The sequence below is a fragment of the Dromiciops gliroides genome, chromosome 4 (assembly GCF_019393635.1).
Source record: "Dromiciops gliroides isolate mDroGli1 chromosome 4, mDroGli1.pri, whole genome shotgun sequence".
Classification (NCBI taxonomy): Eukaryota; Metazoa; Chordata; class Mammalia; order Microbiotheria; family Microbiotheriidae; genus Dromiciops; species Dromiciops gliroides.
The window spans coordinates 20317041-20342958 of record NC_057864.1 but is presented as its reverse complement, the minus strand read 5'-3'; the positions used below and the strand labels follow the sequence as shown (position 1 = coordinate 20342958).

The 25918-nt window shown below is 43.2% G+C and overlaps 1 protein-coding gene and 1 pseudogene across 4 annotated transcripts in view; one reads left to right on the top strand and one right to left on the bottom strand.

Annotated features, from left to right (window-relative positions):
- The window catches only part of OMA1 (OMA1 zinc metallopeptidase), a 66857-nt gene that overhangs the window by 8838 nt on the left and 32101 nt on the right, over positions 1 to 25918 (bottom strand). For all 4 annotated transcript variants that reach the window (XM_043964076.1, XM_043964079.1, XM_043964078.1 and 1 more), the window contains 5 exons: positions 23019 to 23192; positions 22802 to 22909; positions 17923 to 18051; positions 14649 to 14723; positions 9077 to 9226 (listed from right to left, as the gene is read on the bottom strand). In XM_043964076.1, the coding sequence (XP_043820011.1) occupies positions 9077 to 9226; positions 14649 to 14723; positions 17923 to 18051; positions 22802 to 22909; positions 23019 to 23192 (636 nt within the window). The remainder of the gene's footprint in view (positions 1 to 9076; positions 9227 to 14648; positions 14724 to 17922; positions 18052 to 22801; positions 22910 to 23018; positions 23193 to 25918) is intronic.
- LOC122726395 lies at positions 21612 to 21807 on the top strand (annotated as a pseudogene).

Genomic DNA, 25918 nt, shown 5'->3' with positions numbered 1-25918 from the left:
GGTGAAAGCAACCAGCCAGAAAAATGCATAATGATTTACTATTAATTCTGTAAAGCACCAACCTCTTATGTAATTCTTCTCCTTTCTAAACCTGGAAATGAAAATGCCAAGACCTCTCTGTCGGTCACATGCCCACCAACAGAAGTTAACGAAACGACAAACGAAAACCACGTCATACAGTGTGACTCCTTTTGAGATCTGGGATCAAGATAGGAGGATCATCAATGAAATATCGACAGCTACACACAACCCATGAGCTGCTGAGTACCACCAAGCCATAAACAGAGGCAAATGAACGTGTTTACATCTCAAGACTGCATTTGGAAGCTGTTCCTTGCTAGCTGTGCAGCAGAGGGCTGGTCAGAATAACCTCCAGGATCCCTTCAAGCACTAACCCTAAGTCCCCATCACATCACTCTGGAATTCCTGTTCTCCAAGGACAAAACAACCCATGGAGTGAACCAAACCCATTACACAACTCTTTTTCCAGTGGAGAGGGCAGGTGAAGAACACTTTTGGAGTAGGGTGGTCTGAATCAATTCAATTCAATTCAACACCATCAAAAACCAAGTAAATGGAAAACACTGATTAAGCACTGTGTGCCAGGCACTATAGTAGGCCCTAGAGATTCAAAGACAAAAAGGAAACAGTCCCTGCCTACACGGAGCTTATATTCTATGGGGAAAACAAGAGGCACCCAGATATCAAATAGATACAGATGAATAAAAGGTAAGGGGCAAGGGTGGGTGGGGCAAAGGCCTCTGGCAGGAGCAGAGGTCCAAGAGGTGGGGGTGAGGAGATGGTACATTCCAGGCAGGGGGGTGGCCTGGACACACACAGAGAAGCAGAAAGCGAGATGGAACAGGGGTGTGGCTTCTTCCCTTCCTTTAAGGTTCATGGCTTATATAAAATCTCTTAAAAACAATGATCTCTTTTACTATTACTCTGTTTACAATCAAACCTTTTAATGTTAATGTTTAATGCAAATCCAACCTCAGACACTGACTAGCTGTGTGACTCTCTGCAAGTCACTTTCCTCAAATGTAAAATGGGGGTAATAAGAGCCCCTATCTCCCAGGGCTGTTATGAGGATCCAGTGAGATAATAACTACGCACTTAGCACAATGCCTGACCCACAAGAGGTACTGTATCAAGCTCTTGCTATTAGCTATGACTGCTCCCCAAAAGGAATCCAATACACGCTGAAACACTGAAATCCAGATTCTTCCTCTACCACTGATACTGCGGCCATTTGATTCAGTCAGAAAATACAGACAGCAGATGACCCAAAGCCCCTGGAAGATGCTGGCAGGTCCTACTTGTGTTGATCAGACCAGGCCTCACTGTGGTCCCTGGGACACAGGGACTAAGCTTGAGCTTGAGCTACAGGATGGGAAACAAGTCCTTGTGCTCTTCACACAATCCACCATGGACCCCACTCCCCCTTTTCCTGCTATCTTTGACTCTGGCCCCCCTCTTCCCTAGCTACTCTCTCCTTTCCTCTGGGTGCTGAGTTAGGCTCACGCCTTCCCTGGGAGAGTTAAAATGTGCCCATAACTAAGGCTTTTAGGATAATCACTAGTCAGCCCCATCTCTAAAGGCCTCCTCCATCTCCCAACAGCTGTAGTGGGCTGGCCCTCGGGCTGTCTGCCCGCCCAGCTCCTTCTCTGGCCCTACATGTCCTGCAGAACACCTTCTGCATCGTTTCCGAGAACAAGCTACCCAGGGTTAACACGCTACAGCCGACAGAGGAGCACCATGTGACCTTTCAGTAACCCTTCGGTCACTGGCAGTTTTTATTCTCCTGATATGGTGACAGTCTGATTTTCAACCACATTGCAACACCAGGAGGACTTCGGGAGATATGTAGAGGTTATAGAGCAGACAGTGCAGGCCATGCGGCTCACAGTCTACAGGAGCTGCTGGGAGCTGCTGAGAGGCCACGTGGCCAGCAGGGATCAGCAATGGGACAGGACCCCAGGTCTTCTTCACCCCGTGCATCATGCTACTCTCCTCCAGGAGAATACTGGTATTAAAAAAAAGGAGGCTCTGGGCAGCTAGGTGGCGCAGTGGATAGAGCACTGGCCCTGGAGTCAGGAGGACCTGAGTTCAAATCTTACTTCAAACACTTGACACTTAACAGCTGTGTGACCCTGGGCAAGTCACTTAACCCTCATTGCCCCGAGGTGGGGAAAGAAGCTCTAGCATCACCCAGAGCACTTTCCAAGCTCCCAGATGGGGCCCAATTGGCTCCTCTACTCTATTTAATTCTGGGCCCAAACATTTTCTAGACGGAATGCCTGACCACACTGACAGGCTAACTATGGTCTGTCTGCTTAACTGCGTGTCATAATCTGGGCTTACAATAAGCATCCCTCACCCACCTCATTTTCCTCTACAGATACAAGGTAAAATTTCACATTTCTCATTGACTAGAGGCCCTGAGGTGTTCGGGGACTCAAAGCAATCAGCACGACGCCGGCCAAAAAGCAGAAGAGAATCCATACATAGAATGAAAACCACCGACGGCATCTATCTTGGAGAGAAAATGGAGGCACAGAAACAACATGGCCCCTGGGTGGCCATTTCTGCCTCTCTTGTCTTAAAGACTTTGGCCATTTAGAAGCTGAGGCAGCAGGACATCGAGACAATGAAGAGCCCCCTCCTCTGGACTCCTGAGAGACAGACCCGCTCCAAACAAGGGCAGGGCCACGGCACTGATGCCGTTCAAGGCCAAAGAATGCACCCGTGCCCTCTGACAGCCTCAAGGGTCTGCTGAGGACGGTTGTGTTATCTTCTATGGCTACCATACCTTCCCCGGACCAGGATTTCAGAGAACTTCCTGCCAAGAAGTTATCGAGCTCTGTGCTAGGGACCATGAGAAATGAAGGGGAAACATAAGACCTCAAGGAGCTTGAATCTAATTAGGGAAATAAGGCACATGTATCTGTGGGACAAGGTAATAAGCAAGGGAAGGAAAGGGAGAGAGGAAGGGAGATGGAGTGAGAGGAGGAAGCGGGGGAATGGAGGAAAGGGAGGAAGAGAGGGGGAGAAGGGGAGAGGGGGAGAGGGGAGAAGGGAGGAGAGGGGAGGAGAGGGGAGGAGAGGGGAGGAGAGGGGAGGAGAGGGGAGGAGAGGGGAGGAGAGGGGAGGAGAGGGGAGGAGAGGGAAGACAAACTTGCTCAACTCTTTGTTGTGTGCCTGCTTTTCCTATAAAGGAGAATCATCTGTGGACTGGGAAGGGCTTAACACAAATGGGTGGTAATAAGCATTCCTGCCCCAGCCCAATCTGGAGCTAATAAGATAGCAGCTCCCTCCCCTTGAGGGTCTAGCTGACATGGATCCTCAACAACTGAAAGAACCAGCAGAGAAAACTGCAGAGCCACGGCCAGTGATTCTCTCCCCAGCCCCTTCCCAAAAAAGGGAAATGGAATCTATAAACCCTAAGCTAAACTTGGATTCCTGGGAAATCTGACCTATCATTGTAGTCTTGAATGGGGCAGGCCCTAGGAAGCCACATCATAAACAATTAAAGAAACAAGAAAGGAGAAAAGACATTTCCTTTACAGCAACTATCTCTAATAAAGGCCTCATTTCTCAAATATATAGAGAAATGAGTCAAATTTATAATACAAGTCCTTCCCCAATAGACAAATGGTGAAATGATATGAACAGCCACTTTCAGAAGAAGAAATCAAAGTTATCAATAGTCATATGAAAAAATGCTTTAAATCACTATTGATTAGAGAAATGTACATTTAAACCACCCTGAGGTGCCATCTCACATCTATCAGATTAGCTACTATGATAGAAAAGAGAAATGATAAATGTTGGAGGCAATGTGGGAAAACTGGGACACTAATGCATTGCTGGTGGAGTTGTGAATTGATCCAACCATTTTGGAGAGCAATTTGGAACTATGCCCAAAGGGCAAAAAAAACTGTACATACCCTTTCACCTAGCAACATCACTACTAGGTTTGTATGCCAAAGATAGTTTGTTGTTTTTTTTTAAAGAGAAAGGGACTTATTTGTACAAAAATATTTAAAGCAGTTCTTTTTGTGGTGTCAAAGAATTGGAAATTGAGGGGATGCCTATCAATTGGGGAATGGCTGAAAAAGTTGTGGTATATAAATGTAACGGAATACTATTATGCCATAAGAAATGATAAGTAGGCTTATTTCAGAAAGACTTGGAAAGACTTACATGAACTGATGAAGTAAGCAGAACCAGGAGAACATTACACACAGTAACAGCAATATTGTACAATGATCAACTATGATAGATTTGACTCTTCTCAGCAATACAATGATACAAGACAATTCTGAAGGACTCATGATGGAAGATGCTCTCCATATACAGAGAAAGAACTATGGAGTCTGAATGCACATGGAGGAATACTATTTTCATTTTTTGTTGTTTTTTGTTTCCTGTGGTCTTTCCCTTTTGTTCTGATATTTCTTTCATAACATGATTAATGTAAAGATATGTTTGACATGATTGTACTATATAACCTATACCAAATTACTTGTCTTGGGAAGGAGGGAGGGAAGGGAGAGTGGAAGAGAAATTTGGATCTGTAAGGGGCTAAAATTCTAGCTATACCATCTAAAATCTAATGAGTGGTCACCAATAAATTATAAGCTTTAGCAAGAGTATTTAAGTGTTTAAGCATTTATTAAAGAGCATTAGGATCAGAGAGAAAGGTAAAAATCTAACTATTTCTAAGAGACCCCATCATCCGACCCATCATGGCAAGGTCAAGAACCAAAAGAGAGAGCACCCCTCCGCCAGCATCCACTTCCTACTTCGTGTCCTCCTCCCAGAAATGGGAGGCTCTTCAAGTTGATTGGCTGGTAGCCTTGATAGACAGTACCCACGAGCAAACGTCACTTCCTGACGCTAAGGACCTTGACCACATGGCTTGCCCTCAGAGGCCTTCTCCTCATGGAGGAGCTTTGTTACAGTAAGTCTCCAGCAGGTGATGTCATTCCAATCATTACAGATCTCAGAATCTTACAAAAATGAATGTTGAAAATTATCATTACATGTAATTGGGAGGGGGCAGCTAGGTGGCCCAGTGGATAAAGCACTGGCCTTGGATTCAGGAGGACCTGAGTTCAAATCCAGCCTCAGACACTTGACACTTACTAGCTATGTGACCCTGGGCAAGTCACTTAACCCTAATTTGCCCTCAAAACAAAACAAAACAAAAAACATGTAATTGGGAAAAAGTAAAAACTTTAAGTGAAATAATTTAAAAAAAAAAAGAAATGACAAAAAGGATGCTTTCAGAAAAACCTGAACTGATGCAGAGACCAGGAGAATACTACACAGTAACAGCAAATTATACTGTAATCAGCTGTGAATAATTTAGCTATTCTCAGCAATACAATGATGGAAAACAATTCCAAAAGGACTCATGATGACAAATGCTATCCACCTCAAGAGAAAGAACTGATGTACATTTGAATGTAGATCAAAACATACTATTTTCACCTTCTTTATTTGTGTGTTTATGTGTAAGAGTGTATATGATTTGATCTGTATTTTCTTTCAGGCCAATATGGAATTATATTTTGCACGATTACACATGTACAACCTATATCAAATTGCTTGCCATCTCAGAGAAGCAAGAGGGGAAGGAGGGAGATAGAATTAGGAATTCAAAAAACCTAATATTAAAAATTGTTTTAGGGGCAGCTAGGTGGCGCAGTAGATAGAGCACCGGCCCTGGAGTCAGGAGTACCTGAGTTCAAATCCGGCCTCAGACACTTAACACTTACTAGCTGTGTGACCCTGGGCAAATCACTTAACCCCAATTACCTCACTAAAAAAAAAAAATTGTTTTTACATGTAATTGGAAAAAATATTACTCAAAAAAGTAAGAAAATACATTTCCCAACTCTAGATGGAAGAAGAGTTCATAACCAGACAGAGGATAGAGATGATCATAGAATATAAAGTGAACAATTCTGATTACAAAAAGTTGAAAAGGTTTTGTACAAATAAAATCAATACAGTTAAAATTAGAAGACATTAAGTTAAATGGGGTAAAAAAATAATCTTTGCAACAAATTTCTCTGATAAAATCTGATCCCTAAGATATATAAGGAAATCATTCAAATATATAATAACATCAGCTATTCCCCAGCAGCAAAATGGTCAAAGTAGACATACTGACAGTTTTCAAAGAAAGAATGCAAGGGATCAACTGTCATATAAAAAAAATGCTACAAATCATAAATAATAAGAAAGAAAATTAAAACAACTCTGAATTTTTATTCTACATATATCAGATCGGTAAGGATGACAAGAAGAGAAAATGACAACTGCTGAAGGTGCTAGAGGAAGACAAGCATAGCAGTGCACCTTTGGTGGAGCTATGAATTGGTCCAGCCATCCTAGAGAACAATTTGGAACTATGCCCAAAAAGTCATTAAAATGCAAACGCTTTGACTCAGTGACATTACTACCAGACCTATGCCCTAAAAAGAGCCAAAAAGAGGGGGAAATCCCCTATCAAGAAAAATATTTATAATTGTTCTTTATATTATGTCAAAGAACTGAAAACAAAGGTGGCACTTACAGACTAATGGATGAACGAACTATGGGATATGAATGCAATGGAATATTATCGTGCCATAAGAAATGACAAAAGGGACATTTTCAGAAAAACTTAGAAAGATTTATATGAACTGATGCATAGGGAAGTGAGCAGAAACAAGGAAAAGCTAACAGCAACAACACTGTAAAGACATAATAACTGCTAACATTTATCTGAGCTTTAAGGGCGAATGTGTGTTTTACACATATTATCTCAGTTGATCTTAAGAACTCTGATCGATGAAATCATCAACCATGATGCCTAAGAACCAGTGACAAAGCATGCTACCCACCTCCTGACAGAGAAGTTATGGACTCATGGGACAGAATACGGCATACACTTCTGGACATGGCAGAGGGGTAGATTTGTTTTGCTTAACTAAGCTTATTCATCACAAGGAGGAAAAAAAGACTGGGTCATTTTAAACCAATTTCTTTCTTTAAACTCGCATTTAACTAAACTGGTAGGGAATTGCTATATAGTTGAACTAAATTTTAATAAATCTGTCTTGTTATTTGATCGAGGAGATATGAGCTAGGTTAGTGGTGTCAAACTCAAATAGAAACACATCTGCAGGCCAGATACTGACATGAGTTGTGTTCAATTGTTTTCAGTCACATCTGACTCTTCATGATTCCGTCTGGGGTTTTCTTGGCCAAGATACTGGAGGGGTTTACCATTTCTCCAGTTGGCCTCCACTGAGGCCAACAGGTGAAGTGACTTGCCCAGGGTCACACAGCCCGTGGGTGCCTGAGGCCAGATTTGAACTCATGAAGATGAGTTTTCCTGACTCTAGCACTCTATCCATGTCACCATTAGAAAACCACAAATTCACATTACCCGTATTGTTTTATGCTTTCAGTTATTGTGTTAAACATTTCCAGTTTTGCTGGCCTACCTCTGGCTGCGGGCTTGTCCCCATCAAGTCAAAGGCAAACACAGAAATGATCGACTGGCCAGACCCAAAGAACGGCCATCAAAGGCCCAAGGTCATTCCCAGTGAAATGACCTGGATGAAGGAAGAGGGGGCCCAAAGGCCCTTGGGTCCAGCCCCTTCACTTAGCCGATGAGGAATTTAAGTCCAGGGCGCCATCTGTGACGACACGAGGCTGAGAACGATGGCAGAATCCCTTGGAGAGGCCCCGGGGAAGCAAAGACCTCAGGACACCGGCCTAGGGTGATGAGAGCGATCAGGGAATGGCCCTAGGGGCAGAACACCACCAAGGGAAGGCAAAGGTCGGTTGGGTCAGGGAGACCCTCACCTGAGGTATGGGAAGGATTACATTCTGACAACAGGGGTGGTGAGTGTGGCCAATGGACTTTATGGGCTTTGGGACCCTGCAGGGGAGTCACGGAAGCTCACGGCCTGAAGCCAGGGGCCAACCTCTAGGTACTGGAACACAACCCTCTCTGAGGGCATGGGGTCTCCTGGACGTCAGCCACTTACCTGCACCCAGTCACCCGCGCCCTCGTCACGGCTCAGAAGACAAGATCAACATGAATCAATCAAGTGATAGGAAAACCAAACAAGCCATGCCAGGTTTTATGCCAAGGGCTCTGAAAGGACTGTGGGTAAAATTCTTTGCAAATGCTGAGTCATCTAACTTTGGGCAGATGATGAACCTGCCCAAACTGGAGAACCTACACTTTATTCTGTAGCCATGATTCTCTGTGAAAAGACAAGAGGATGGCCCCTCGCCAGCCCCATACTCCATGGAAGGCCAAAGATGTGCAGGAGCAAAAGCAGCTGGCTGAGCCACGTGTGCTCTTCCAGAGAAGCAGCTTCACAGTCTCCTAGCGGTCCCAGCCGTGAGCAGGCTAAGTCCATGCCGAAGAACACCGAGGCTTTTGGGGGACGGTTCTGAGCACTCTCCATACACAGAATACTGCTAACGTGTCAAAGACGCTGGCCTGTTCTGGCCATGCTTTCTCAGTCCTGACCAGGCGGGTGCCGGGGAGCCAAGCTCCCAGTGTCTGAGCAGAATAAACGGAGAACGCTTGTTCTTGTGTGCGCTAATGCCACAGGTTCTCATGAAATAGAAGCTCTGCTGATTGGAAAGTTCCACCACCCTCCAGTTCTCAAAGGCACCATACACTCACCTGCTCCTTACAGAGCATGGACTGAGGCTGAACAAATAGATTTCTCTTCATTGGCTCTATCAGTGTTTTGAACCGCTGGTGATTATTTCAGAATGTGCATTCAACAGGAACAGAGCTAATCTGTTGCTACAACATCACAGACCTCAACCTGAGAAAATAAGAGTCTGAGAATTTTTTTTAACACTTCCTACCCTTAATATAACCTCAGGGACTCAATTTCTGAATCTGGGTATGATTCAGCATAAGAAACATCAGAGAAGAGAGTTAATGACAAAGCAGATTGTTCCTTGTCCCAGAATATGCCAAATAACAGAATTTACTGTAAACAATATGACGAGAAGTTTCTGGCCTAAGAGTTTCTCTGCTCACCTGAGGGATAAGTCGTTCCAAGTGCTCAGCCCGGTTCTCATGAGAGGGATGCGTTGACAGCCATTCCGGTAACTTAGGGTCACCCAGAATCCTATCTGCCAACTCCAACTGTTGCCAAAACACTGAACTTGCTCTGACATCCACACAAGCCTGCAAGTCAAATGTAGGAGACCAGGAAATCAGGTTAACTCTCTAAGGTCACATATGGGAAAAAATACACAAAATACAAGGTTATGGAAGAAAATGCAAATATGTAAGGCAGGGGGAGAAAAAAAGTTACATTATAGTATGTGGTAAATCATTTGAGAGATTGCGCATGCTACTAAAGTGGCTTTTGAAGGACCTCTTTTTTTGGGGAGGAGAATGCGAGGAACTTCCGGTACATGGACTTAAAAGTAAGGGCAGGAATGGAAGCTGGCGTTCTCTGGCTGTTAAACTTAGCCATGGCGGCGCGCGTGGGCAAGAGGATTTCAGAAACACGTGGTTGGTGTCCGGCTTTGGGTGTGCTGGTTCTCGGCCTGGCAGGCAGTTTGGGATTTGATGAGTTTTATAAAGGAAAATAGACTAAGTTTAGATCTAAGGTCATTCATCTGTATTTCTACTTCCCTATTTCCCTAATTGATATCACCTTTTATTGTCTAATTAATTCCCGAGCAATAAAAAACTAATCCCTCACAGATGAAAGCTCAGAGGCTTCTTTTCCTTAGTGGTCTGAGATGGATGGATGGATGGATGGATGGATGGATAGATAGATAGATAGATAGATAGATAGATAGATAGATAGATAGATAGATAGATAGATAGATAGATAGATAGATAGATGGATGGATGGATGGATGGATGGATGGATGGATAGACAGACAGACAGACAGACAGACAGACAGACAGACAGACAGACAGACAGACAGATAGATAGATAGATAGATAGATAGATAGATAGATAGATAGATAGATAGATGGATAGATAGATGGATAGATAGATGGATAGATGATAGATAGATGGATAGATGATAGATAGATAGATAGATAGATAGAGAGATAGATAGATAGATAGATAGATAGATAGATAGATAGATAGATGGATGGATAGACAGACAGACAGACAGATAGATGGATAGATAGATAGATAGATAGATAGATAGATGATAGATGATAGATAGAAAAGAGAAAAGTTAAAAAGGGGAGTTTAACGTTCCATATATCTAATTTTGAATCTCACAAGTAATAGCAGTGCATACACATTGTCAGAATGCAGGCTCTGCTACATGCAGAGTCCACAGGGAAGGGCGACAGACTGGGAAGCAGAATAGCCAGCTCCAGTATTGGTTCTGCCGCTGGCTACCCGGGTGGCCTTGCATGTAAAGCTGCCTCTCTCCTCCTGCAAAATGAGGGAACTAGACCCAAGATGCTCTCCAGGGTCCCATCTAACTTTATATAACCATGAAATGCGGAATACACGACTTTAACAGTCATTCAGAATATTTTTAAATGACTAAAATATCAGTGTAACGTTATCCATATTAAAATTTCTTAAGTAAATAACGTCCTAAAGAAGTTACTCTATTTCAAATCTGGACCTTTTCCCTTTATTCTAAGAAATCTAAGGGGACCATGATCACTCATTGATGAGAAGTACTATTAGAATATCCCGAATTCTGCGATAGTGACAAAGATGAAGGCAGCAAGGCAGCAGACAGCCCATATATCAGTCACCCTAGTAACAGCCACAACTGACTATGTGCTAGCAAAGCATTATGTGCAAAAATGTTAGAAACCTTCAGGAGAAAAGGATTTAGAATTAAATACAGCACAACCTTAAACTTGACAAAATCTCTAATGTCTATTTGTGACACAAGGGTGGAAAATACCAACCACTTTCCACCATCAACAACAATTAACCTACTGTCGCTGCTGTGAACAAAGCCTACTTCATATTCAGTTCAAGTTAAAAAATGACCAGATCTGTTCCTTCGAATCCAGCTTAACCTCCTCTCTACTGCCCAAGAAAGTAACCAAAACATCATTAGTACAAAAAATAGCCAATGGGGCAGCTAGGTGGCACAGTGGATAGAGCACCGGCCCTGGAGTCAGGAGTACCTCAGTCCGGCCTCAGACACTTAACACTTACTAGCTGTGTGACCCTGGGCAAGTCACTTAATCCCAATTGCCTCACTAAAAAAAAAAAAATAGCCAATGCAAATTACTGCTTCCAAAAGTTTTCATAAAACTAAAAAATGATTTGAAAACAAGTGATCAGAATACCATAATCTCCTATGTGGGAGTCCTGTCAATCTAGCATAGCACAGTACTATGTTTAAAAAAAAAATACATGGAAAGAGCCATCATAACCACTATTCCTTGCCTCCAGTTGCCTGGGCAGACCAGGCTTGTCTGGTATATGTCAAAAAGATGTCACTATCTCATGTCCTGCTCAGCATACAAAGAGTTAATCAAAGGACAACTAAATTATGTCACTGTTTTAATCTCTAACAAACACAGCTGAAGACAATCTTTAAAGTAATACTTGGTATGCAGAGTACATCAGAGGAACAAATTAATCATCCCAACAGACCAAGATTCCAAAAGGAACTGAGACATCTGTTTGAAAATTAAGATGGAGGTATCCTTGTTTCTCTATACTTTGCAAAACTAATTGCAAAGACATACTAAAGGAAGGGGAAATTTTTGAAAATGAACATGTCACTTATATTTATTCTCTCCATTTGTAAAAAGAAAAAATAGCCTGGATCAGGTATGAAAATAGTCATTTTGGGGGTAGCTAGGTGGCACAGTGGATAAAGCACCAGCCCTGGATTCAGGAAGACCTGAGTTCAAATCCGGCCTCAGACACTTGACACTTACTAGCTGTGTGACCCTGGGCAAGTCATTTAACGCTCATTGCCCCACACCAAAAAAAAAAAAAAAAGAAATACAAAGGGGGGGGGGCTGCCCCGGCTCCCTGGGTATGGCTTCTACCTCCTCACCACTCCAGGTGGCCCTCAGAAGCCCCAGAAGCAGACAGCCAATAGCACTTCTGCACTCACTCCCTGTCACAGATTCTGGGTAACCTTTCCTGGTAGTTTGAACTTCCTTTACCAACTACAACAAATCACAAAGACTGTCTTTCACTCAAGCTTGGATCCTGGGGCTCAGCACTTTCGAGCTAGAAGAGACCTGAGGTATCACCTAAACTGCCCCGCCTCCTTTTACCACACTGATGGCCAGTGTCCCCCATGGGACAGAAGCTCATCAGGCGGCTGAAGGAGGAAAGGACCAAGCCAGGAAGCTCTCTTAGGTGTAGCCCCAAGACAATACACCAGAGCAGAGTACGGTGGAATATTTCAGTGCAGACAGGAGCACAAAAAAACTAAGAAGAAATAAGTGTTGCCAGGACATTGGTACGTCTGAATTTTGTTCGTGTTCAGAGACAGCCCATTTTTCCCCCCACTGGAATCCTCATTATCTGTTTGTCGGGGCTTATGTCATTTTGCAATTTCTAGTTTGCCTGATCAGCCATTCTACAGGACCCTTTCTAGGTAACCATGAGTGTCCACTCTTGGTGGACTCAGATATTTCTGGCCAGTCACATGACAGCCTTAAGAATCAGGACAACTGCATCATTAATAATGAGAGCTACTGACAAATAACCACATCTATTTGCAAATCACACGCAATGTTTGCCAATACCTCTCTTACAATTTAAAGTTTAAATCTGATAAAAAATTCTATCCATATGCCAATCTGGAAGGTGCACGAAGAATGTATAGTAGGTATTTCGTAGTTCATTTCATATTGGTCTTGGCTGGTTAACCATCTCATTAACTACATGGCAGTGCCTAATCCAAACCGATAAACATCTGCCTACAATGAGCCTGGAACTGTGCTAAGTGCTGGGACACAATCCCCAACTAATAAAAGAAAGACCTCAGGAAGGACATAATGAACCTGACATTCAACATGTGACTGGTCTAAGTCGTCAGCTTCAAAACCACAGAACAACAGCCAAGATCAAAGATGACCATTCAGGAGGACATCTCATTTCCCTGGATCCCATGATGCTCCCCCATCTAACATTACTTATCAGCTGTAACCTGTAAAACATGAGTTCATCACCAGGGAGTCTACAACTGTTAATCAATAAAATGCCCTGCCGACAATTCCCTCTAGGTCTTGCCTCAGTGGGTTTCCTGCTACACACAGCCTGGCCTCCCAAGCTGCCTCTGGTTGGTGATAAGCAAGCCAAGACCCTGCACAAGCCACTCCATGGAGGAGCCTTGGTTTTCTCCCCTACAGAATGGGAGCAGACGGAGTGGGAAGAGCCGGATTTCCCTGGGCAGAGCTCTGATCTCCTGATCTCCCTTAAAAGGTGGATTCCTGAAGTCCTTCTCCATTTCTCTCATCTTCTCACTAGATGGTGCTGTCTTCATAGTTTTCCAACCCTGGGTGAGCCACAGCAGCTCAAGGAAACAGGTTTTCTATTTCAGTCCAGACCAGAAGGTCGTGAAGGCTCAGGAGAAAGAGCTAACCTGGTGACTACCACATGAGGGATGGAGCTGCCTGGCCGGGGCAGGGCTTCCCTTCCCACTGGGAGACCTCGGGAGCCCCCTGGGCGACCCTCACTTCCTCAGACTTGAGGGGGCTCCCACTGGGTCCCCTCTCCAGGACCCTGGCTGCTGCCAGCTGGGACAACCTGCAAAGTAGATGTCAGCCAAGGAATGGAAGCTGCGTGGGTGCTGTGCCCTGGCCCAGGCAGCCTGTGATATGGCCAGCCATATGGGTGCTCCCATACTGATGGAATACACTCACCAGGGGAGGGGGGGGGTGAGAGCTGGAAGGGACCGATGAGATCACTGAGGCCAAAGCTCTCAAGTTACAGGTGAGGAAATTGAGGCCCCACCAGCATGACTCTACCTGTTTGCTCGGCGTGCCCTGCAGGCAGGCAGTCCTCCCACTGATGAATTCTACCCACCAACCCTCGCTAGCCAAGCGGACAGAACTCAAAAGCTGCTGTGGCCCAAGCATGCCATGCTCCTGCAGCCAGTGGGGCAACAAGCTTCTCCAGGATTGACCAAGTCGGTCCTTGGGTGAGTGACCTCTAGTCCAGCCCCCACCCCTGCCCCCCTCCACCTCACGATGACAACCTTCCCACTCTGGAATGACCCCTCAGAGCTTAGTTCACTTGGCCTGTAACCACAGGGACACTTACTAGCTGTGTGACCCTGGGCAAGTCACTTAACCCCCCTTGTCCCGCAAAAAAAAAAGAAAAGTCACTTTCAGGCCCAACGTCTATGCCTCTCCAAGCACAAGTCCAACATCCCTCCCCTTGGGACAACAGCCCTGTTTATTTTATGCGGGACTCATCCCAGCCCCAGCTACTGATAGATATTCCAGGAAAATAATGCTCTGATGCAATCTTTTAAGTACCATAAACTTTATGCCCTACAAGGCTTTCCAGGTAAGAAAACCCTTCCCTGTGAAGTTTGACTATCAAACTATGCTAGCGCTTGGCCGTGATCTTCCTCCTCCTGACTCGGGGCTTCTCACCACTTCCCCAAGCACTGGTTGCACCTACCTTTGCAGCAAACTGCAGGCCCACTTTGTCAGCTTCCACCTCCAGGGTGCGACTATAGGGTCTATCAAACACATACTAGAAGAAAGACGACATAATATGTTAACAATTTGTACTCATAATGTCACAGAAATCCCCTTTTCTCTCATCGGTACTTAAGGGCATTTTATTCACTTTAACAGATTCTTGAAGTGTGTAAGATGGAATGTGTACATTACTTATGAAACCGAACATCTATGCAGCATCGGCAGCAAAGACGACGGGACAGAGTACATGCTGCAGCCTTTGCTCACTCTATCAGGGATGAATACAGATTTTGTTAATGATGCATGGGTTAATTTCCAAAAAAGGAATGAAAATTTTAAGGGAAGTAGCCCCGACAATCTGCTAAGATCAGAAACAGAAATAAATGCTATTTTTGTGAGGCAGATAGAAGAGCAACAGAATAGAAATCAGAAGACTTGAGTTCAAGTCCATCAGTCCCAGTCCCAGAACACTCCCCTCTGGCCCAATGATTTTTTCCATTTAAATGTCATTTTTTTCAATGAGCAAAAATCTGCCTTCTTTCCCTTCCACTCCCCCCTCATCCCCCCCCACTCAACCAATGAAAAAGAAAACCAAAACTTTGTAACAAATATGGATAGTCTAGCAAAACAAATATTAGCCACGTCATGGATATGTGTGTGTATGTCTGTCCCTCTCTGTGTCTCTGTCTGTCTGTGTGTCCCTCCCTCCCTCCCTCTCTCTCTCTCCTTCTCTCTGTCTGTCTGTCTGTCTCTCACACACACACACACACACACACACACACACACACACACACACACACACACACACACAATCTGCACCTTAAGCCCCTCACCTCTCTTCAGGAAATACGTGGCAGACTTCCTTATGGGTGCTCTGGAATTACCAAGCTAGTGATTTTACAATTTTAGGAAAATGACAGGTAGTTACTCCTCACATGAAGGCCGGGAACCCTTGATTTAAAGGGAGGGAGCTCAAAAACAAAGTGGGAGTCAATCCAACTTTATTTTCTAGGAAGCAGTTTAAATTGTTTTGATTGTAGGATGTTCTCTAGAGAACTTTACTAAAATTGTAGGGTTCTATGACCTCTTCCTTACTACACAATTCTAATGAAGCCATTAAAAGGAGACAAGAAAGCATTCACTATATTGTGGGATGGGGTGGGGGGGAAGCTGAACTATTCTGCCTTTGTCCTTGACAAGGATAGAACTCCAGAGACCGGGTCCTACAACCCAAACAAACGCTACTCCTTTCTTCCCCTTTACAGTTCCCTTACAATTACGTTTATTAACTGTAAACAAAGAAAGTGACGTGCCATGGCATGAATGGATGAAGACGCTTGTTGCTCAATTTTGTTATCAATTTATCTCATTGTATTTGATGCCTGAGATTGGGAACAGCACCCAGATGGCAGGCGGATGGGTGCTCCACAAATCATTAAATAAACAAATAACAGATTGTGCCTAGATAGTCGAATCTCCCAGGACGAGGGGAAATATTTGGAGAGAAATGTGAAATAAAATAATTAATCACAGCTTATCAAGCACTTAGACACTCCCAGAACTGAAAGAACTACATGTGGCAACTCAGTAATCACGAAGAGCTCCTCAATAGAAGATGCAGGATGATTACTAGTACGCATGAAAAAAGAACAAGAAAAGCGAATGTCGAGTCTGGTTCTCCTTCCTAACCCTCAGCTCGAGGTCCAGCCCCTCTACAAAGTGACATGCTGAGCACATGTTCATTCAGAGGCTGGCTGAGACCAGGGGGCAGCTTCGGCCTGACCACATTCTTCTAAGGACTGAGGGTCTTCCATCTTAGATTAAAATGAAAACATCCCTTGGAAGAGTCACCTTTATCAATAACACACCTTCGTCATTCATCTGGGAAACAGACTGAAGGCCTGGGTCAGCGATGGAAAGAGGGAGATAAAAAGCCAAAAGGAAGCAAAGGCCCTGGACAAGAATGGGTCTGGATGGGCTCCCTCCACAAACCCAACTGAGGGGCCATAAAAATCACCCCCCCTCAATCCCAGGGTTCATAACCTGGGTTTTTTCACATTATTTCAATAGTTGGTTTCCTTTGTAATCCTGTGTATTTTATTTTATGCATTTAATGATAATAGCTAGATTTTAATAGTGCCGGGCACTGAGACATGATCCTGAGAAGAACCCCACAGGCTTCCCCAGAGACTGACTGCCCAAGGAGTCCATGACACAAAAACCGCCAAGAACCCCTGGCCTAAACTCTTCCAATCCAATGGCTATGACGAATAACCATTTTGTGGAAGTCAATTTATTATGCTTAAGCCCCAAAGGAAGGAGGAACAATGAGAAACTGCAAAGACTATTAATTAAACTACCCCATGGACTAGGGCACCTGAGGAGATAACAGGCTCATTCCTGGAGGACTTTAAGGGGATACCAGAAACCACTGGGGGCGGCCTCTGGGGTCCTCCACAGCTAAGACTCTGTGATTCCATGAGCTCAGAGAAATAGCGACCCAGGCTCAAATGTTTACTGGGCCTTCCACCAAGACTACAGCCCTTCCAGAGGTGACAGAGCTAACAGGCTTCTCTCCCTGGAGCTAAACAGGTGGGAATTCTCCAGACTTCACTGGACTGGTCAGATGGACACAGAGCTGGTCACTGGGCCTGCACTGGAAGTCTACCAACCTGAGAGAGGACCCACAGAGGCTGAGCCCACTGGCACAGCCTCCAAGAATATCCCAGCCTTCTCTGTCTCTAGGATAAGATACAAATGTGTGGCCGAGAGAAAAAGAACATGGAATTTAGTGGGAGGGCCTGGATTCCAATTCCACACTTTACAACCTGTGAGACCCTAGGCTCATCTGAGCCAGTTTCTTCATCTGTAAAATGAGGGTATTAAATTAGATGACCTTTAAGGTTCCTTCCAGCTCTGAATCTATGATGTTTAATCAGGAAAAACCCATGCTTCCAAATGACAAAATTTAAAACAATATTAGGATCCATTATCTACAGCAAAGCTTCTTAAACGGTGAGCTTCGACCCCTGATGAGGTCATGTGGGGGTGGTGAAAAATGTGGCAACAGTAAAAGGTTGTGAATACCTATTCTATATGCCTTTCTACCCAAGGTCAAAGGAAAAATTCTCAGGTGAAAATGGGTGGCAAGTGGGAAAAGTTTAAGAAGCCCTGATGCACAGTAAAATGCCAATCGATGCCAATACTGCAAGGCACACCAAGGTTCTACAGTCATCTGACCCCATTCTTACCTCTTTCAATTTAGACTGGATCCATTGTCCCAAAACTGCCAAACTATCTCGAGGACAGACAGCCCAAATCATCACGAGGAAAATCAGACTTAGAAAATCCCACAAATGAACCAGACTGGCCTTCTCTGCCTGAGAACAGTCAAAAGGATCAAATGGTTATTAAACTCAACACCGTCAGACAGGTTTCTCTTGTGTCATAGGTAGCCACCAACAAGCAGCCATTCTCAACTAAGGCTCAAGGACAACAAACAAGATAGAGAAAAGTCCTTAGGTCCTTCTGGGGTTTTTCCTTCCTCCACATCCTTAATTCAGCACACACACACACACACACACACACACACACACACACACACACACACACACACACACACAGGCGAATTGAGCTTAACTCCCATAAGAGGAACATGGGGATCATCCATCCAACTTCAAGATGACCAATTTTAATAAATCTCATATAAAAGCTAAATATCCCAAGGGAGAAAATATGTCTTAACACCAAAGGTCGTTGGTTATTATAGGAAATTATAATAAAAACCTTATACCAAAGAGATCAGAATACCTATATATGCCATAAAATTACACGTGCTTAGATACATACATTTTTACTAAATACCAAATAGTAGCTAATATCTGAAGTGGGTGAGAACAATGAGCAACTTCATGCTTAAGTTTATATTTCTGCTTCCAAAGGTAACCATTTACCCAAATTAAGCTTTTTGATCTTGTCTAAGGTTATTGAGAAATGGAAAATATGTTTACATTTCTTGAAGACTGTCTTAATTTCAGTCTTGGATTACACACCAGGAAATGAAGTTCAGCCAATACTTTGATTTGCTTATAAGAGAAATTACTGTAAAATGTTTTACTTAAATATTGGTGACCTTTGTGAATTAAAGGGTAAACCTGAGTTACAATCACAACATGCTAATTTTCCTGCCCTGCTGCAGAGAGCACAGGCGTTCGATAAAAAGCAGTTACTGAGGATTCTATGATATTATGATCAGTCACAGCATGGCTGAAAGTCAGGAGACCTGAGCTGCCTCTGTCTCAACAGACCATCCTGCCTTCCTAGGACATGGAGACAGCCTGGGTTGCTAATTGCTCTCACCCACTCTACCCTAGTCTTTGTAACCTTTGTGAATGGCATAGCTGGGTAATCAGCTTATACTTCACCAACATGCTTCTTGAATCACCAACACCTTGATGCTGGACCCACAAATGACCCCTTTCTGGATTGTGTTAAGGGCTAAAATTCAAGCTAAACTGTCTAAAATATCTAATGAGTGGTCGCCAATAAATTATAAGCTTTAGCAAGAGTTAGACTTTTAAGCATTTATTAAGGAGAATAAAAATTTGGTAAAGAGAAAAAGGCCTAGATTCCTATCTATTAAAGGGAACGCACATTTCTAGCTCCGCTCTCCACCAGAGTCCCAAGGAAAGAGAGTGAGACCGAGCACCAGTCTCTTCCTTCCTCCTCCCACTAGCCCACGTCACTTCCTGATGCCAAAGAAAAGACTCCTGGTCTTGCCCTCAAAGACCTTCGCTTCATGGGTGGAACTCTTCTACAGTAAGTCTCCAGCAGGTGGCGTCATTCCAATCATTACACTTGCTGACATATGTAGTCTTAAAAGACCACAGGCTCGCCCCCTCCCACGAACAAACAAAAAAGTCAGAGACCCCCTTGCTAAATACAGAAGTATGTTTGATGGGGCAGCAAGATGGTGCAGTGGATAAAGCACTGGCCCTGGATTCAGGAGGACCTGAGTTCAAATCCAGCCTCAGACACTTGACACTTACTAGCTGTGTGACCTTGGGCAAGTCACTTAATCCTCACTGCCCCACAAAAAAAAGAAAAAAGAAAAAAAGTATGTTTGAACACAAATATAGGCATGTATTATATATGATTAGTTAATTGCTTTAACTAAGGTGATATAAAAGGAAAAAGTGAGGATGAGGAGGGAGGGAGAAGAGAGTCGGTGTGATACTGTAGACAGAATGCTGGGTTTTCAGCCAGGAAGACCCAAGTTTAAATCCTGATTCAAACATTTACTAGCTGTGTGACCCTGGGCAAGTCCCTTCATCACTGTAAAGCCCAGGTTCCATGTAAGTCAGATGGAACTAACAGCATCTACCTCCCAGTCCAGTAGGAAGGATCAAATGAGATGACATATGCAAAGCACTCTGCAAATCTTAAAGTGCTCTACAGATATAGGCTTGTATCATCATCACTATTATTATTAAATAAAAATTGGGTCTCAAAAAGAAAAACTTTAAAATGTTGGCAACATTTAAGAAATGTGCAAAAGAAATATTAGTATTTTCAGTCTTCAGAGCTGTTATTTGATATCTGATGCCTCATCTAATGATTGTAATTGCTCATTTCTTTACTGATGCACCATGATCGAGATCACGACAATATGCTGACTACAAGGCACGGGATGCGATGCCAGACACACAGATGTAGTGCATATTAAAATGTTTCCAAAGTGATGGATGGCCAGGATTGATTGAGCTGTCACAAAACAGTCAGAATGGACCAGGCAACACGGGCTCCACAGCCTAGAGTAAAGAGGCTGACGAATCAAAACGCACTACCTCACACACAGAAGCCTTCATCCAGGAGGCTTCAAGAAAGCCGGGTTCTAAGAGTGGGAACGAGTCAGGGGGAAGAAAGGAAGGGCAATTCGTACTGCTTTGTACAGTGAATAGCTCTGACCATCCCCCTTTAAACTCCATGATGGCAATGGAAATTGAAGTTAATCTAAGGGACAGGAAACCATTAACACTCGCCTCTCTAGGAGGAAAACCTTCCATCTCCTCTGCTCTGCTAAGGAGTAGCAGGAATACCCTCGAGAGGAAGAGAAAGCTCCTTGGTATGTGCCCTGTAACATGGGCACAGCTTGGGCTCTGTGGCTTCTTCTGATGGAGATTCAGGGGGTCATTTCAGTGTAAGACTAATCCCACCACAATAGCTGCCCACTGAGCAGGCTGCTGAGGTCAGTGAAAACAGCACCTCAGAGAGAAAGATATGTAACTGAACCTACATTGGAAGAGAGAGAGAGAGAGAAAGAGAGAGTGTGAGTGTGGGTGTGGGTGTGTATATATATATATATATATATATAAATATATAATTACAATAAAAGGGATTGCTTTTTGACTCCTGTTGTTTTCTCAATTTTGGTAAAACATAATGGAAATAAATGTATATTTAAATAAATGTAGAAAGAAGAAAAATAAAAGTTGTCTTCATGGGAAAAAAAAATAGTAGGGAGAAAAATCAAAGTCATTCTGCCATCTACCAAGCAGGAAGTAGGGCAAAGTTAGCCACCTAACCCTGGATGCATAAAGAAAGCTTCCAAGCCCTCACTCCATTTGCTCAGAAGGACATCCGTGGTCAGCATGGACAAAGACGCCTCCGGACTCTGGGGCACTGGCTTCCCAGCTCTCAATGATGCTGTCTGAGCCAAGGCGACAAGAAATGGCCCAGATCAGAGTGCATTTGTCAAGGAAATGATGGAGATGGAGATGAAGTCTCCCCAAACCAGGGGAATGTGCCAGCCATGTAGGTACCTGCCACCACTTGTCTCTTCTTCCTGGTTCAATAATCGGATTCTCTTATCATTAAACACTCCTTTTGAATATGAGTCCAAAAACTTTGCTAAAAAAGACTTGGCAACTTTTCTTCTCACGTCTTTGCTAGCGGCACCATGGGTCACCAGCAGCTCTACTGGAGCCACCCTCGAAAATTAGGCCAGGGGTCTTGGTTGTGCCGTGTGTGTTTGAACCGGCATGGCCTGATCTGCAAGTACAGCCTGAACATGTGCCACCAGCCGCCAGCGCTTCCGTCAGTATGCCAAAGACATCAGCTTCATCAAGTTGGACTAAATTATATCTACGGATCTCACTGATTATGGGATTACTTTGACCATCGGTGACCACCATTTTATTAGACTGTGTACAGCTATTTGGTCAATCTGCCTAAAGATGGATCCTGTTATGTGTGCTATGCTAATTTGTTTATAATAAACAGGTCATTCTCAGTTATGATTAAAAAAAAAAGACTTGGCAGTGTAGCCATCAAAGGGCAGCTCCTGGGTACAGAAGAGGTTTGCCGACAAGCGGGAGAGTGGCCTCTCTCCTCCTCAGTTTCTTCCTTGGCTTTCTTCTCAGCTGCCTGTACACCAGCATGGGCTGGAAGGCATAAGGGAATGGAACATTTCCTCTATTGTCAGATGTTTTCAAGACATGGATCAATTTTATTGAGCAATGAGCCAGAGCTGCAAAAAGGTAAACCAAGGCTTGATGTCAGGAGAAACTCACCACCATCCCAAAGTGGAGGGGGCTGCCCTGGCTGATGGCAGAAGCTCCTCACCAGAAGGCCTCCGGCAAAGCTGACAACCACTTCTCAGGAAGCATGTGCTCATGGAGAGTAGGGATGGGCTGGACTAAATGACCCATGAGGTCCCTTCCAACTCTAAAACACTACTATCCTGTGACGTGCTAAGAATTAAAAGTTACAAACGATTACAGCAAATAACCGCCATCTTCTTCAGAACGTTCCGACGTTTGTAGAACTTAAGAGTGAGAAGCGATCCTAGAAATAATCTCATTCAACCGCCTCATTTTACAGAGAAGGAAACTGAGGCCCAGGGAGGTGAAGTGGCTGAAGAGAGGCAGGAATCCTGACTCCAACCCTGGAGCTCTCTCCACCATCCCGAATGGTCTTCTCTTGCCACAATTTCTTAGATGGCAGAATATAACTTGTTCTTTTTACTGTTCCCTCTGTGAGAAAAAAATGAACATCAAAACATTCTATACTCTTGAGGCAATTAATCCGTGATGATGACAACCATTCTAACAACTGAATGCTAGTACTTACAGCATGTCCAAGCACCGCGTGAGCGATCTCATGGCCCAAAAGGAAAGTCAACTGGTGAATATCAGTGACTGCCTCGAGGAGACCAGTGAAAACAAACACTTGCCCGTTCTGCGCATACACAAAAAGAAAAGAGCACCAGACGGTAAGCTGCTGGAGCCACAGAGAAAACAGAGGTCACCAATCTAACGCTGAAATCTAATTGGGGAAACGTACTTACGGGAAGAACAAAGGCATTTATGGCAGGCTTATCCACCAAGTGAATAATCCACTTGAAGTCTGAGATGCCTGGGATGTCTTTGTTGCTTTCTACCAAATGCTGCAAAACTTTTTTCACGGCCAGGTATCTGGGATCTTTCTCAGTCAGCAGATCATTTTTAAATTCCTCCATCCACTGCATGATTAACAAAAAAAAGGGGGGTTCTAATTTAGACATTTTTAATGCTGTAAACAGTTCAAAATGTTTTATGGGAAAAGATCCAACTGCCAACAGATTTTAATTCTCCTTTTTAAAGATGTATGCAAAGATCTACATATATTAAATCACAGTTCTAAATTCTTGAAATTTGAATTATTCATGTTAAATTAATATACTTCATTATCTTGGACAACTATTAATGATTAAGATTTTTTATCTGAATCATTTTAAATTAAAATGAAATTCATCTTTTTTATGCATATGAAAACAAGAAACACATTTAAATGGTTTTTTATTCTGCTAACTGTAAAATAATGTATGAAATGAAATTTTGTATGGAGAAAACATTTTGTCATCAAGAGAAAAATGAGTATCACAGAGAAAAGTGAAACACAGAAGATAATTATTTTTATGGCCCAGTGGACTGAAAATACACTGAACCTAACTGGGTTTGGGGGAGGAGAAGAGGGACCCCTAGATGTATCATTAATTTAAAGTTTTATTCACACACACTGACAGGAGATTATTGAAATTTCAGCATTAATAGATGTGCCATTTTCTCCCCAGGTTACTGATGAAGTGCCACCATGATTAAAAACACTTCCTTTCTTCCATAAAGCTGGATCAGAGTTTACTTTGATAGAATTCAGAATACTGGAGAAAGATAATTTCATCTACTTAAGACAAAATATGAATTTTCCTTACATAGGCATACATTTTCAAAATTTTCCTCTAATATGTTACATTTTAAAGTGGGTGGTTTAGGGTTTTTTTTTTAAAGCAGTCTTGGCATAATCATACAATATTTTGAACCTCCCTCCCCCACAAATAACATAACCCACAGGTAACTATTTCAAACTTGAGTGAACCTTATAGTTTGTTTGGGGTTTTCTCTTAAAGATTAATATATTTTATTTCCCAAATATTCTGGAAAGAAATAAACGAAGCCTATTAAAAATAATGCACAGTTCCTTGCAACAACTTATCTTAGGGTATGAAACATGTTAAAACCCAGAAGAAATAAAGCAATTATATTAACCTGGTTTGAAGAAGATATTCAAATGAAATTACCATTACTGGGAGAAAAGCTCTCTAGCACTAAATACAGTGTTAGCACCTTATAACTGTATGATAATGTTCTCTTACAGGCATTCATGTTTGTTTTCTCTAATCAGTCCTTGGGACACACACCGTTAAAGAAACTGCACTGTGAAAAAAAAACATTAGAATACAAAGCAGCATCAGTTGAAATAAATTCAAAAGCTACTTTCAATCCTGAAATTATTCAACATTGTATCATTCATAATACCATTTGATTTGTAGTTAGCAATGGTCTAAATGCTCATTATTTCATATGTAACTACTGAATTACACATAAATGAATAAACTAAACAGAATTAAATGGAACAAATGACTGTGAACCAGCCTTTTGGGTTAATACTTTCGCTTGTCCACACCTACTACTTCAAGAGGCCTAGATTTCAGCAGCGCCAACGTACGGCACAGTCAGGAAACAATTTGTAAATAATCTGCCTTCCAAACTTACTTGGCCTGCCTGGTTTTCAGACAACAAAATCTCTCTCATGCTTTCCTAGACCATTTCCATAAGCAACTAGGACGGTAAAAAATCTATGTCCTGGAGCCCGCCTTCTGACAAAACGCTTCTCCAAACTCTGCCAGGTGGGTCCTCAAAGAAGAGACCTACACAGCTGGTTGCTGCCGGGTGTAATCATGTCACTCACCTCCTCCAGAATCTCCAAGGGCTCCTCCGTGCCTCTTTTAAAGCCCTTCCCAACCTGGCTCTGACAGAAGGCTCCAGATGATCTTCCCAGGCTTCAAGCACATTACTCTCACATACTCACTCTATGCTTCAGCCAAATTGGCCGATGTGCTATTCCCTCTATGTGACATTCCATGTCCTGTCTCTGCACAGGCTGTCCCCAAGGCCTAGAATTCACTCCTTCCTTGCCTCTTCCTAAAATGCCTATCTTCCCTGTTCCGCTCCCTGGAAATTACTCTGAAGATCCTCTGTATGTGGACTCTTGCTCCAGGTATGCCCTACGCACACTTGGTACAATCTGGCCACTTTCCTTGTCTTTGTTTCCTTTAGGTACATCCCCACAAATATGAACAAGACTGTAATTCTAGGGTGCCAGCATGATGATAATTCCACTGTCCTTGATAGTGAAAATATTTTGTTACGGTGACTTTACAGATCTTTCCCATTTTTCTTCTGTTTGTTGTCTTCCTTCCATTTTCTTCATTAAATGTCCTTGGGGTAATCTTGCTTTTTTGGATCTCTTGCCAAACTTTCTCTAATCTGGTTTTACCTTCTATTGCACATCCTTGCTTCATGAAAAGATAATGCTCATAATTTTCCATCCTTTGTAAAGTTTTACTAGCAAGTTTATATTTGAAACGACCTCTACCTTTCTCTACTTGGCAAGTAAGTGAAATGTCTGCTGACTACCATGTTTTCTGGGCTTTTTTGATCTTCTAACATAGTGGTGGTAACATGTTTCTAGAACACAGGTACTATGGGGATGACAGACAATAAAACTGGTTCAGAGACAAAGGGAGCTGTCACCCAAGCCACCAGTGAACTCGGTCTCTTTTCTTTTCACACCAGAATGGATCTTTAATGGGGGCTCCTCACCCGAGACTTTCGAAAACGTATTTTAGGCTTCTTAGAGGCAGGAAAA